Below are 14,869 nucleotides of genomic sequence, written 5' to 3' on the forward strand. Positions count from 1 at the left end.
TTAATAAAATAAAGTTTTGTATTTTTATGTTTGTATTTAAATTATACAGTGCTTACTTTGTTCAATGTTTCTGTTTATTATATCCAACATGATTTTAGAAACAACGTTATCATATTTTGCCTTTTCTCCTGTTGATGGAACATTTTGGTTGTTTTGCAGTTTGTTTTTTCCCTGAATCCAGTAAACCTGCACATTTTGAAACAACACAACAGGTGAGAGGTGAAGCACCTGCAGCACGCGGCTCATCCACTGGAAGCTGTCCTCCTCGGTGGAGTCGGGCCGTTGCTCGGCAACAACCACGATCCTCTCGTCCCTCAGCACCGTCACCGAGAAGACCGCTATCCTGCAGGGACGGAGGACAAACAACAACATTTACACCGTGATCAATGTTAAATACCAGAGATCCATCATCTGTTAATTCAATATTCTGACTATAACACTGAGGAAATACTCCACCACGAGTAAAAGTCCTGTTTTCACTAGTAAAGGTGTTATGAACAAAATGTACTTAAAGTAAAAGTATTGATTGATCAATGAAGTGTTTCACTATTATATCTGATGTTTTGCATTAATGTGTATTAATTTGCATTTAATCATAAAACATAAAGACATAAACAAAGAAAGCAGAAAAACAAATGAAACAGCATGTGTGACTGTATTTATTTACCATATTTTTTTGTTTAATTTAATTTAATTTATTATTAGCAATATGTTATGTATGTCACCATTTTTACTTGTAAATTTATTAAAAATGAAGTTTAATTAAGTTTTTCTTTTTAATTAAACTGTTTCCTACAAGTAGATTTGTATGTATTTTTTCCTTTGCTTCTTTTAAATCTATTTTCTCTGCACTAATGGACATTTTTATGCATCTTACATATTGTAGTTACATTATAGATTGGGCATCTTTCAATAAAACAAAACAAAAATCAATAATCTAATGAGTTTGATCTCCGTGTCTTTGAACAAACGGAAGGTTCCTTCGTTAACTCGGTTCCTGCAGAAGCTCTAAACCTTAAATAGCTCTGGGACGTCATCAGAGTCTGTCGGGTGGAAGATGAATTTCCTCCTCGCTGGCCGTGGACACAATTAAACTTCTCCCTGTTACTGTTTCTGGATCCTTCCACTGTTGCTCTACTTTATCAGATTTATTATGTGTGTGGGTACAAACCATTTATCAGCTGACAGAGAACGTGCCAGACATCTGGCTGCTTTTCAACGTCCTGGGATTGTTTTAGTTAAAGGGACAGTAGTGATGTTTAGATGGTCAGAGTACTACTACAGAGTACTACTACAGAGTACTACTACAGAGTACTACTACAGAGTATTACTACAGAGTATTACTACAGAGTACTACTACAGAGTATTACTACAGTGTACTACTACAGAGTACTACTACAGAGTACTACTACAGAGTACTACTACAGAGTATTACTACAGAGTATTACTACAGAGTATTACTACAGAGTATTACTACAGAGTATTACTACAGAGTATTACTACAGAGTATTACTACAGAGTATTACTACAGAGTATTACTACAGAGTATTACTACAGAGTATTACTACAGAGTACTACTACAGAGTACTACTACAGAGTATTACTACAGAGTATTACTACAGAGTACTACTACAGAGTACTACTACAGAGTATTACTACAGAGTATTACTACAGAGTATTACTACAGAGTATTACTACAGTGTATTACTACAGTGTATTACTACAGAGTACTACTACAGTGTATTACTACAGAGTACTACTACAGTGTATTACTACAGAGTATTACTACAGAGTATTACTACAGAGTATTACTACAGAGTATTACTACAGAGTATTACTACAGTAGATTGACGGGAGTAAAGTAATGTTCTGCTGTGGATGTATTTTAGACTCCTAAAAGAATCAATATCAGTTTAAGTGAACGCTATATTTAGATTATTTTCCCCTCTTTACCTTTCTGTCAGACAGACCTTTATGACGGAGAACTGAAGCCGTTATCTACCACCAGACTCCATTCACAAAAACAGTTATTTAACCTCTCAGAACACAAGAGTTTCTGGTCTACAGCTGGTTTGATTGGTTAGTTTGTTTGTGTTATTGTGTGACTTTGGTGTTTTAAAGATTTAGTTTAGATTCATCAAAGTCACACAAAAACACATGGAGGCAGCAGTAGACCAGTAACTCCTGTGTTTTGTGAGGTAAAACACTGTTTTTGTGAATGGAGTCTTTTGGTAGATAACAGCTTCAGTTCTCCGTCATAAAGGTCTGACATCAAGGTAAGGAGGGGAAAATATTCTAAATATAGCGTTCACTTAAACTGATATCGATTACTTTGTGTGTCTAAAGAATGGGAACTGAAGCTGTTGTCTCCATCTATGCTTTCGCCAAAGACACCAGACTCCATTGAAGAAAAACAGTCATTTCAACCTGCAGAAACACCTGAGTTGCTGGACTATAGCTGCCTCAATTGGTTAGTATGTTTGTGTCAATCTCAATCTTTAAAAACAAAGTCAAACAATAACACAAACAAACTAACTGATGGAAGCCGCGACAAACCAGCAACTCTTGTTTCCTGCAAGGTCAAATTACCGTTTTGTCAACGGAGTCTGGTGTCTTTGAAGAGAGCATAGATAACGGCTTCAGTTTCTTGTTTTGCTGCCGCCCCCCGTCCTCAGCAGAACATTACTGTTCTCCTGTGCTGGTACTCCTGTCTGTTTCTCTAAACTCCATCTCCTGTAGTATTACACTGTAGAGATACGCTGACGATGTAGAAGTACCTCATACCACCACACTGTTAAAAAACTCTCCCTTTTGTGTTAAATGTGACTTCTAAACTCTCTCCTGGTTGTTCTGGTCCTCGTCTTTGTGTAACGTTCCCTCCTCACCTGCCCCGGTACACGAACTTCATCGGCTCCACCGCCAGCGCCGTGGCCACGATGTCGTCGGCGTTGTGCCGCCGCCCGCTCACCATGATGAGCCCGTCCATCTTGCCCGTGATGAAGACGAGGCCGCCGGGGCCGATGAAGCCCAGCAGGCCGGTCCGCACGAAGGCGTACTCGCTGACCAGACCCCCGCTGGAGCTCACCGGGTAGACCTGCACACACACACACACACACACACATACAGGCGGTTCAGCTGAATGGTCGCCATGGCAACAGGCCAGCGCTACAGAGCCGACAGATATTTTTAACTTTCATATTGATAATGTCACTGCTGCTGCTGCTCTTAACAAAGAGGGCTTCATGGAAAAGCAGCAACATCGAAATTTAAAGACGTTTCTTTTTACTCTGCGTTTTATCAAGATATCCATCATGATTGTTGTATTTTTATGTCAAAAATGGTTATAATCAGTGTTCCTGGTGTCTTGTTGTCTTCTGTCTGTACATTTTAAACAATAACCTCATCTGGAAGTGTGGATTAATGTGCTTTGTCCTTGAAAATATAAAATAGTATTAATAATATGATAATAAATACATTTAAAAAAAATTCAATATTGCAACATTACAAAGATTGATGGCACAAATCCAGACAAAAAGGTTTCATTTACAAGATGTTGTTTATCCTAAAAGAAGTGAAACCTTCAGTTAATTAGAAAAGAAAAACTAAACGTGTAAATATGAATCTGCTGTGATGTTCAAACAAAGCAAAATGACAATTTACAACATAAAAAGTCAAATTATTGGTTATTTAGAGTGAAAACAAAGTTTGCCAATTTTACATATAAGAGAAAACAAACAAAAATATTCCTCCCTTCAATAAATAAGGAAATAAAGGAATAAATAATTCATCTAATCGAAGGTTTCTAGTAATGTTTGAGCTAATAGGTGATCAATATATTCACTTAAGATTCGTTTCTGACACATGAAACCACATGATGGTGAAGACCCACAGAGGACAGAGGGGTATTGATTATTTATGGAACAACAGATGAATAAGTAAATAAGTTTAGTGTTTAAAAGTGAAAGCTGTTATTTGAATTATCGATCGATTTAGAGAAAGATGATCCGACGTCTGATAATATTATAAAGTCATTAGTTTGTTTTCTTTGTCTTCTATGATAGAAAACTGTTCATGTTTTGGCCGAAAAGATTTTGACATTTTTCATTATTTTATAGCCCAAACAAAAACTACATAAAGATAATTCCCTAATTAAAATAAATAGTAATTGTTGACATCATTTACACTCTGAGGAAGATACTCAAAGATTAACTCAAAGTACAAACAATATAATATAAATATATGTAAGAAAAGTTATCGCAGCCAAAAACGTGCACAATTTTGTAGGTATTTTTTTAAATATATATTTTTAAATATATTTATGTTTTTTGACTTTTGCAGCATTTTGCTTTTATTTTTGATCTCCTCTTAATAAATGTATTTAAATGCACCAAACCCCGAAGCAAAACTAAACATACTCTGCAACAAACCTGATTCTGGTTCTGATTGGGTAGTTTGTACACAGGAAGTCACACACACACACACACACACACACACACACACACACACACACACACACACACACACACACACACACACACACACACACACACACACACACACACACACACACACACACACACTCTCTCTCCTCACCTCGAAGGTGTTCTTGGTCATGCCGGTGAGGCCGTAGTAGGAGGTTCCCGTGGCGATGGAGCAGACGCAGAACTCTCCGATCTCATCGGTCTGACAGAGCTGAGGGACGCCTTCAGGTTTCACCACACACACCAGACCTGGGGGAGGAGGGAGAGAGGGAAACACGGGGTTAACACCTTCTATAGTCCTTCTGACCCCGTCACTTAACTCCTATCTTAACTATTAACTATTTTTCGAAGGAAAAACAAGTGACGATCCCACCAGACTCCGTTCAAGAAACACCGGTTTAAGGGAATGAGTTTCTTAAAGTAGGTCGTTCTGGCCCAGTTTAAGACGTCTACTTTACAGAACCCAAAACCAGGTTACATGAGGAACTGGGTCTAAACAACATGAGTTGGTAACAGTTTGTTCTTAATGGTATGGTGTCAAACAGGGCCGCACCTGAGAGAGGAAAACATGTGACAACGTTGTTAATTATCGTGATATTGATATAATATATATATAGATATTAACGTGGACTCAGTTCTGCCTTTCTGCTGCTGTCAGTATAAACTAATAAAATACAAATCATTTCTTGTTGAATTAAGAAAATGAAAGGAATTTATTGCAATATGAAAAGTAATGTTGTAGCAATAATACTCAGATATTATAGTATATAATGAGGTAGCATAATGAGTACTTTTTACTTTTGATACTAAGTATTTTTAGGGGTGATTACTGTCACTTGAAACAGAGTATTTTAAAATGTGATATTGATACTTTTACTGAAGTAAAGGATCAGAATCCTTAAGGATCTAAATATAAAGTAAAGGATTAAAGGAAAAATATACAACATATATATATTTGGTTGTTGATCAATCTGGAGTTTAGATTTCTTGATATTAAATCAATTTTTTAGGCTGATGATCTCGTCAAAAGCTCATTATTGGTCGTTCACCAGAAGCTGCATGTACAGAATATTTAATTTGTTACAGCGGGTGTTGTTGCCGTGGTGACCACCGGGTGGTGTGAGTGGACGGCGTGGAGCTCAGTGATGGCCGCCGCAGTGTTTACATGTTCTTTATGGATGAAAAGAGACACACCTTAATTTGTGTCAATGTTCCATTTACATTCATTCAGTTTCAAATACATAAAAAAAAACACACTTTTTAGAAAGTGCTACGGTGACAATAAGCTGATGCTGCATACTTTTTTATATTTATATATGTATATAATATTATATATCGATATTTTGGGATGTTTAACATGTGAACTGGTCTGCAGCGAACTGTTTGTCTCAAAATATTCAGTATTAAAGGGAGTTATATTTGTTATTAATCATTGTATAAAAACATCTGTTTACGTCAGGAGAATACTTTACCCATGTTATTATCTTCTCATAATTGGTTAAAATACACTGTAATAAAGTGAAGAGCATCAAAAAAATTCTCTATTAATATTTTTTTAAGCAAAAACGGCAAAAATCCACTCTTTCAAGTTTCTCAAATATGAACGTCTTCTTTTTTTCTGTCTTTTTATGACACTAAGCTGAAGATGTTGTGGCCGTGTTGTTCAACAGATCAACAGTAACCTGAAAACATAATCTGCAGACTCATCGATATTAAATTAACGTCTCGTTGCAGCTCTAATTAAGCGTAAACAGCTGCTTTAATTGGATCCACGATGAGACGCCAGCCATGTAATAATGTCAGCGGTGTGTGGATTCTTCACTAGGACATGAACAGATGATGAATTATGTCTTTATATTGTTTCTTTTGTTCAGGAGACGCTGCTCATTTACACGCCCTTAAAACTCATTTTACGATTAAATGGACTTAATGGATTTTTTGCCATTCGATGCGTGAAAACACTGAAGGCCGACAGTTTGACTCTGCAGAGGGACAAAGTACGGGTGGTCATGTACTTTCAGTGTACAAGTACACACGTCAATAAACTGGCCTACAACATGAACATACAGCAGACACACATGCATCAATATTCTCTACTTGACGCTGACATGTACATGTATAATGGTGTTATTGTAGGTAACAAAGGAGCAGAGGATGGGGGTAATATTCAGAGAGAACTCCTGAGATTAAAGTCATAAATTTAGGAGAAAAAAAAAGGATATACTCTGAAATTAAAGTGGTAAATTTACTAGAAAAATAATTAAATATTTGATATCATAAAATCAAGTATTCTTTGGTATTATAAATTTGAAAAACTAAAATATTCTTTGAGATTGTAAAATCATAAATTAACAAAAAAAACTAAAATATTCTTTGAGATTATAAAATAATAAATTCACTAGAAAAAAATCTAATATTCTTTGAGATCATAAAATCATTAATTTGCTGGGGGAAAAAAACTAAAATGTCCTTAAAAATTATAAAATCATTAACTCACTGGAAAAGAACACAAAAAATCTTTGGTATTAAAAAAAAAAATCATAATTCGCATTAAAAACCCTTTAAATGTTCTTTGAGTTTTTTCTAGTAAATTTAAGACTTTTATCTCAGTAATACTTCTCACACACACACACACACACACACACACACACACACACACACACACACACACACACACACACAGACACACACACACACACACACGTACCTCCGGGTGTGACGGTGCCGACGTCCTGGACGGTGAGCACAGAGAGCCGTTCCTCCGTGTCGACCCTGACGACCCCGTAGGTCAGACCCTGCATGGACAGGACGCCTCGGCCCGGAGGCTGGCTGCTGTCCTCCACCGGCCTGGACACACACACACACACACACACACACACACACACACACACACACACACACACACACACACACACACACACACACACACACACACACACACACACACACACACACACACACACACAGGTCATTAAGCTGCAGTATGGTCTTGGATGGTCAACATTAAACTTCAACAAAACTCTGAAATCTACAGTTTGACTTTGTCGTCTGCTTTCTTGTGCATGAGTCTGTATTGATCTGTGATTGATTGATTGATTGATTGATTGATTGATTGATTGATTGATTGATTGATTGATTGATTGATTGATTAGTTGTTACTGCTGCAGACAGACTCCCTCTGTGTGCTGTGTTCACTTGTATACATGTGTGATTATGTGTGTTCAGTCTGTGGGTGTGTTTGAGAGACTGTTTGCATATTTGCGCTTCTGTTTGTGTGTGTGTGCATGTTTGCATAATCTGTGTATGTAAAGCAGGGTGTGTGTGTGTGTGTGTGTGTGTGTGTGTGTGTGTGTGTGTGTGTGTGTGTGTGTGTGTGTGTGTGTGTGTGTACCTCCGGATGGCCACCGTCAGGGCCTCGGGGGAGCTGGCACAGGGACAGATGACGTCGGCTCTCAGCCCTTTAGTCTGAAAGACGTTGAGGAAAGCGTCGCAGGAGGAGATGGACCCTAAGAGACGGAACGGAAACAAACCGTCACAAACGATTCATCTCAGTTTTACTACGCATGAAACAAGAATCAAACAAATGTGCTGGCTCTCTAATGATATTAAAAAACACTGAAATGATCATTTTTGCACTGATTCTTTTGCCGTTTCCTCCTAAATAACTCAATTACTGATTATCTTTTCTTTTCTTTTTAATAGCGCTCTAGATATCTGATGCCACTGCTATGTTTTCTTTTAAGGTTCTGGTTGCAAAAGCATTCATAAGCAGGGAATATCTGAAAATATCTCATTTGCAGTGTAGTAAGAAGTACTCAGGTCCTGTTCTTAAAGGCTCTATATGTAACATGTACATGTATTTATCCCTGTGGACTGCCTTTGTGAAATATAAGACAAATTACAAGCTAACAAACACCTCAGCGTAGATCCAAACCTTAGCTAGCTCGCTAACGTTAAACGCTAGCAAAATAACGTTACGAAGCAACCAACACTAAACATACTGAGTGGATAGAATAGCTGGCTATTCTTTACTTTACTCAACTTTTGATTTATCTTTTGTTTTTTGTTCATTTTGCCTCTTTAAGAGTAGAAAAGTTATTTAAATGAATCCAAATGTTGTTATGTGTCCTCCTTGTTATTAAAGCCTATCTGTTCCAGGAGACTTTTAATCTTAGTGAGGGTTCCAGAGTTCAATAATTCTACAAAATGTTTTCTTCTATTTAAAGACTTGCAGTTGTGTCTCTGATGTCGTAATGCACTTGAAGGCAGCATGAGGTCCTTGATCACAGCTGCATCACCTCTCAATACAGCGGACTGAATAAGTATTATGACGTCTCTGGAAGCTGAAACTGAACCAGCAGCCTTGAACATGTAAAAATAACTCCCTGTTGTCAGCATGATGTAAGCAGTTTGTTATTAAAGCGTTTCTTCCCGTTATAACAGTCCTGGTTCCACTCCAGTCGGGGCATAAGAAACATTTATCGTTCTAAATGTGCGGCGACGGACACGTCCTGCTCTATTCCTGTCAAGTGACCCACTTTTTCTCACTCCCCCCCCCAGAGAGTTTATCCTCTTCCCTGACATTCTCCATCTCTAAGCCTCGCTGAGAGAGCCGCGGAGCGAGCGGGTCCTTACAGGGGTTCGATCCGTCGGCCACCAGCAGCATGCGCAGCGAGCTCAGGTTGATGTCCTTCTGGTCCTTGTGGGCCACCAGAGCCCAGTGCATGTCCCTGGACTTCACACAGGCCACCTTGGCTGCGGGGGGGGAGATAGAGGGGGGGGATACATTAGCATTTCATCTCTGTGACGGACAGGTGAGCTGATTCGAGGCGACGGCGTTGGAGCGGCAGGTGAGATCGGTGGTTCTGACCTTTGTACTGGCAGACCTTCTGGATCCAGGACAGAGGGTTGACCTTCATCAGGGAGTAGGGCACGCTGATCACGTGCATCATGTTCATCACACTCTGCACACACACACACACACACACACACACACACACACACACACACACACACACACACACACACACACACACACACACACACACACACACACACACACAATGACACATCAACATTTAGAGGGTTATGTTCATTCTTTCACTTTTAAAACTCATCAATTTTATATCCTGTTTTTAACAATTTTCGGACATTATTTGTGTCTATTTTACAAGATAGGGTTGCTGCATTTAGTTTATTGCAACAGAGAAAGATTTATGCGTGAAATCAACTTAACACAATTTATGGGAATATTTTTCTGGTTATTTTTGTATTTCTAGACACAAATTATACGCAAAATCTCATAAATAATCGAATTAAAGGCAAATACAATGAACTGTGTCCCACTGTTGTGCTTTAAACTAGATAAAACAGTGTTAAAAACAACTTTTAATGTAAAACTTTCATCTTAAATAACAATTTGCTTGGTATTGTTATTTTTTAATACATTGTGTAGAACATTAAGCCTGCTCTGTTTCTTGATACAGTTAATTTATCCACATTCACACACATTTTACAGTTTATCCAAGCACTTTAACAGCCCCGAATAAAAAGGCTGCTTCTCTTTTTTATGTGACATATTTGCAGTAAAAGAAAAATGTATTATAGTTTTAAGCAGCCATCAGTGGCCAAACTGGACTGATCTTAATCCCAAACCAAATCTTAATAAGTGAATACCGTCGGGAGATATTTCAATATGCAGCTTGGCCTCAACTTAAAAAAATTAAGACCTCCCATAATTAAAAATAAGACATTTTATGACCTGTTTTTGGTGACTAAAATATTCAAATGAAGGTTTTTGCAGAGATTTAAAAGTATTATAATTGCTTTTTTATAATTGCTTTTACGTTTGCATGTGCTAAAGGGTTAATAGCAAACAGGAAATGAAGGCCATGCTCTCTGACCTCTGACCTCTGGCAGGGAGGTCTTAGTATAAAGGCTTTTCAATGGGAGCTATTACTTTTTTGAAATATACTATACAAGAGTTTTTGAGTGTTTATGAAAAGAAAGTTCCCAAGTCTCCTCTCTCACACGAAGTTAATCTATTAACGACTTTGCAACGTGCTCCACACTACTTATATATTCATTTTTAGTATAAAATATATTCAGACGCCTCAGTGAAACTAATCAATTCTGATTAATGTATGCGAGTAATGACTCCTCCTCGCTCACCGTCAGGATGCCGTTCCAGAGGCCCACGTCCTTCTTAAAGTCCAGAACGTTCACGATGGTTTCCGCTACAGAAAGAGAGGGAGGATGAAAGATGGTTAACCTGAACCGTGTGTGTGTGTGTGTGTGTGTGTGTGTGTGTGTGTGTGTGTGTGTGTGTGTGTGTGTGTGTGTGTGTGTGTGTGTGTGTGTGTGTGTGTGTGCTCACCCTCGGTGTAGCTGCAGGACTGGGTGAGAGCCTGGCAGTGTGTGAGCAGAGCGATCCTCGTCACCGTGACTCCCAGCACGCTGCCGTCCTTACAGGTTTTATACTGAGACACAAAAACACAGGAGAGAATGTTAAACATGTTCTGGATAATATATGTGTTCATTTTCAAATGTCTGCAAGTTGTGGATATAAAAAGTTAACAATTAAAATATAGTTAACTTTACCAAAGTAAGATGAAATAAAGGTAAACTAGCCTAAAATTAAATAAACTGTACTAGAATAAGATCAACCATAATAAGGAACTCAACTATCAACAAAACTGATTCATATTTTCATTATTTAATAACTTGCAGTCACACTGGAGAAGTTTTTTTCTGGATAACTGTTGTTTTCTGTTGATTGAATAACAGACCTATTTAACATTAAATTAAATTATTTTAAATAAAAGTAATACTGTAAATAAAGCCTTTAATGCTTTCCTTAACCTGAATAAAATAAGCAGAGATAAAGCTGGTTGGAATCTGATGAGACAGACAATTAATATGGCAACTTATATAAATTAAAATATTATAAAAAATATCCCAATTTTAAGCTTCGATTTGGTTGTTTTTTTCTCATGGAAGCGTTCATTCACACATGATGTGTTCAAGGACAGTCGGAAAGATGAAAAATCCAACAATAATGTCTGTTTTGACAGCTCCTGGTTGGGATAAATTATGTATTTATTTATGTATTTTTCACAGAAAACATGCTTCTTAAACTGGTTCAGAGGATTAAATCTAAAGCAGGTAGAGCTCAGACACAGTACGCATCAGCTGTGTGTGTGTGTGTGTGTGTGTGTGTGTGTGTGTGTGTGTGTGTGTGTGTGTGTGTGTGTGTGTGTGTGTGTGTGTGTGTGTGTGTGTGTGAGCTCACCTCTATGTAAGCAGTGTCGTTGTTGGCGTCTTTGATGTGAGGGAACCAGTCTCTGGGAGGTTTGGAGAGATGCTTGGACTCCGTCACAAACCACAGCAGCTTGGGCCAACCTGAAGAGAGAGGTACATATTGGGTTTACTGTACTACAAAGGTACATATTTATTATACTGTACTACATCTCAGATGTACAATTGACTTTTACTGTACTACATCTCAGAGGTACATATTGTACTTTATACTGTACTACATCTCAGAGGTACATGTTGTACTTTTTACTTCACTGTGTCTCAGAGGTACATAGATAACATACTTTTACTTCATTAACATTAGTGGAGTATTTTCACAGTGTGTATTAGTACTTCCTCCACCACCAGGAGTAAAATAACATCATTTAAATCCAGAATTGTATTTGTTATCTGAAATGTTTTTCTTCTTGTAGTTTTCTCATTATGTGCAGAGAGACAGGCCCCTCCCCCACACAGAGAAACCTCTTTATAATCCACTGATGGTGGATGACTCCCCCCCTCACCTTTGAACTGAGGGATCTCTCCTGTAGCGCTCTTGGGCAGTCCTTTATGGCAGGCGTCACTGGTCAGCGCCACGGTAACGCCACAGCTGCCCAACAGGAATCCAATCTGCTGACTGCCGGCATCCTATTGGACCACAATCAGAACCACTCGTCTCTCTCTGCTCGCATGTTCAGACGGGATTATCTACTCAGAGATACTTGTTGCTGTCAAACAGCTGAGACTAAAGACTTCCAGAAAAACATACTGAGATGAAACACAGCAGGGGTCCGGAGCTCAGAGAGGATATTAACATTACATAAAAATATCTTATTACCTGACCTCCAGTAGAGAAACTAGAGCTGCAACGGACCATAAAACTCATTGAAATGGCACAAAAGACAAAAGGGAACAAATATTACTTTTATTGATCCCCGGTCAGGCTTTTTTGTTGAGATACCAACTGCTGATTATTGATAACTCATCCCATCTAAAGGGAGGCAACTGGAGAGCAGCAGCTACAGATGCATGAGGTACCTTGCGACTGAGAGGGACCTCTATGGGAACGGGGACCACCTCTGCCAGCAGACAGCCGTAGAAGGCCACCATGAAGGCCACGGGGTCGTTGTTAGGGAACACCAACGCCACCTGGGAGAGAGAGGGGAGACAAACGGGGTCAGAGATGTTGTTTCTAAATGTCAGCACAGCTCAGGGATAAGAACAGAGCAATATTCTGACATTTGGGGAAATATCCTCTCAGCAAGAACCTTAATAAACATTTATACCAAATATAAAATGATCACTTTAAATGAATTTACAGATTATTATTATATTATAATTATAAAGGTAATGAACATAATATTGACTAATATAAAAAGGCGTAAATCAAAATGTGCTGCAAAGGAAATTAAACAACAGAGATTTAATATATTTAATAATGTGGACAAACAAACTAAGAGCGCTGCAGAGGGAGACCAGTGGGGGAGGGCGTGACTCACCCGATCACCCGGCCGCACCATTGGCTCCTGTTTGCTGCCCAGTTTGTGGAGGATGTTGTACGCAAGTTTGATGCTGCGAGACCAGAGCTTTCCTAAAGGGAGGGAGGACACAGGATACAAGGGAGGGAGGGAGGGAGGGGAGGAGGGGGGGGGGGGGGGGGGAGGGGGGGGGAGGTGGGGGAGAAAGAGAGAGAGGAAGAAAGAGAGAGAAAAAAGAGGGAGAGAAAGATGGAGGTGGAGGGAGGGGGAAAGAGAGGGGAGAGAGAGAGAGACTTGTTGACAGATGTGTTTTGATGACATCATCTGTATGTCCTAACATGCACTCATCAGTGACAGAGGATCGATCGGCCTCCGTCTCACCGTATGTGAGGACGTAGAGCGGCTTCCCCCGTGTCCAGGCTGGTGAGGCAGGGCGCTTTGGGGGAGATGGTCCCCCAGCGCTGCAGCGCCGCCTCCAGTGACGGGGGCCAGTTGGTGACCACGCCCAGAGCCTCGCCGCGCACCGCCATCATCTCCGCCCCCTCCGGACGCGGCTGGTTGGGGTCCGGCTGCTGGACTGGAGACGAGAGGACGGACAGTGTTGTCATGGAGACGGAGCCAGGTTCAACACTTAAATACTGCCGGTTCTCTTTAAATATTTAGAGTACCAAACTACAGTTTAACATCTGACATCACCAGACTCCATTGACAAAAACAGTGATTTTAACCTCTCAGAACAAAAGAGTTATTGGTCTCCTGCTTCCTCCATCAGTTAGTTTGTTTGTGTTATTGGGTCATATTGGTTTTTTAAATAGTTAGTTCAGATTCACCAAAGTCACACAGTAACATAAACTAACTAACCGACAGAGGCAGCAATAGTCCAGCAACTCCTGTGTTCTGAGAGGTAGAATGACTGTTTTTGTCAATGGAGTCTGGTGTTTTTGAAGCAAGCTTGTTTTCACCTCTACCCTGCACACAATAACTCAAACAAACTAACCGATGGAGGCAGCAGTAGACCAACAAATTCAATTTTTTTGCTCAGTAGAATTACTGTTTTTGTCAAAGTCTTGTATTTCTTTTGGGAGAGCATTGATAACCGTAGTTTAACCTCGCAGAACACAGGAGTTGCTGATCTACTGCTGTCTATTGTGTGACTTTGGTTTTGTCAATGGAGTCTCGTGGTAGACACCAGGTCACAAATGTCTGTTTTACAGAAAGGTAAAGATGTTAAAATAATCTAAAATAATCTTCAGACAGAATCAAAGATGGCCTCTAACCCTCCAGGAGTTCATCAAAGTCATCCACAAAGAACTCCCTCAGTGGAGGTCTGCGCGGCTGCTTCAGCGTGTTCACGAGCTGCTGGATTTTAGCCGACACACGGCTGCTGACCGGAACACCTGTAGAAACCACCCGGACACACATTTGTTTTTGTTTTTGCACCTTATTAATAATCTGCATTTGTGTTTTAGTTTTATTTGGACTTTGTGCTGCAGGATGACGCTTTGGGGACGATTCTACACAGTTGAAATAAAAAAGTGAAGTGTGACGACAAGTTCCTAAAGTTTAAATCTCTACACGGCTTCTGAAAAATGCATAATGAATAATAAACAAACA

General features: G+C 39.3%; 1 protein-coding gene across 1 annotated transcript in view; it reads right to left on the reverse strand.

The window, feature by feature from the left end:
* LOC129111071 (disco-interacting protein 2 homolog C-like) overlaps positions 1–14,869 on the reverse strand; it is a 48,736-nt gene that overhangs the window by 17,454 nt on the left and 16,413 nt on the right. The window contains 16 exon segments of the mRNA XM_054623366.1: positions 229–343; positions 2,886–3,094; positions 4,594–4,730; positions 7,189–7,328; positions 7,873–7,987; positions 9,117–9,236; positions 9,352–9,445; positions 10,653–10,717; positions 10,858–10,960; positions 11,773–11,882; positions 12,302–12,425; positions 12,816–12,926; positions 13,277–13,368; positions 13,637–13,665; positions 13,667–13,832; positions 14,533–14,652. Of these exon segments, the coding sequence (XP_054479341.1) occupies positions 229–343; positions 2,886–3,094; positions 4,594–4,730; positions 7,189–7,328; positions 7,873–7,987; positions 9,117–9,236; positions 9,352–9,445; positions 10,653–10,717; positions 10,858–10,960; positions 11,773–11,882; positions 12,302–12,425; positions 12,816–12,926; positions 13,277–13,368; positions 13,637–13,665; positions 13,667–13,832; positions 14,533–14,652 (1,850 nt within the window).

This window comes from Anoplopoma fimbria, chromosome 21 (assembly GCF_027596085.1).
Source record: "Anoplopoma fimbria isolate UVic2021 breed Golden Eagle Sablefish chromosome 21, Afim_UVic_2022, whole genome shotgun sequence".
Lineage (NCBI taxonomy): Eukaryota > Metazoa > Chordata > Actinopteri > Perciformes > Anoplopomatidae > Anoplopoma > Anoplopoma fimbria.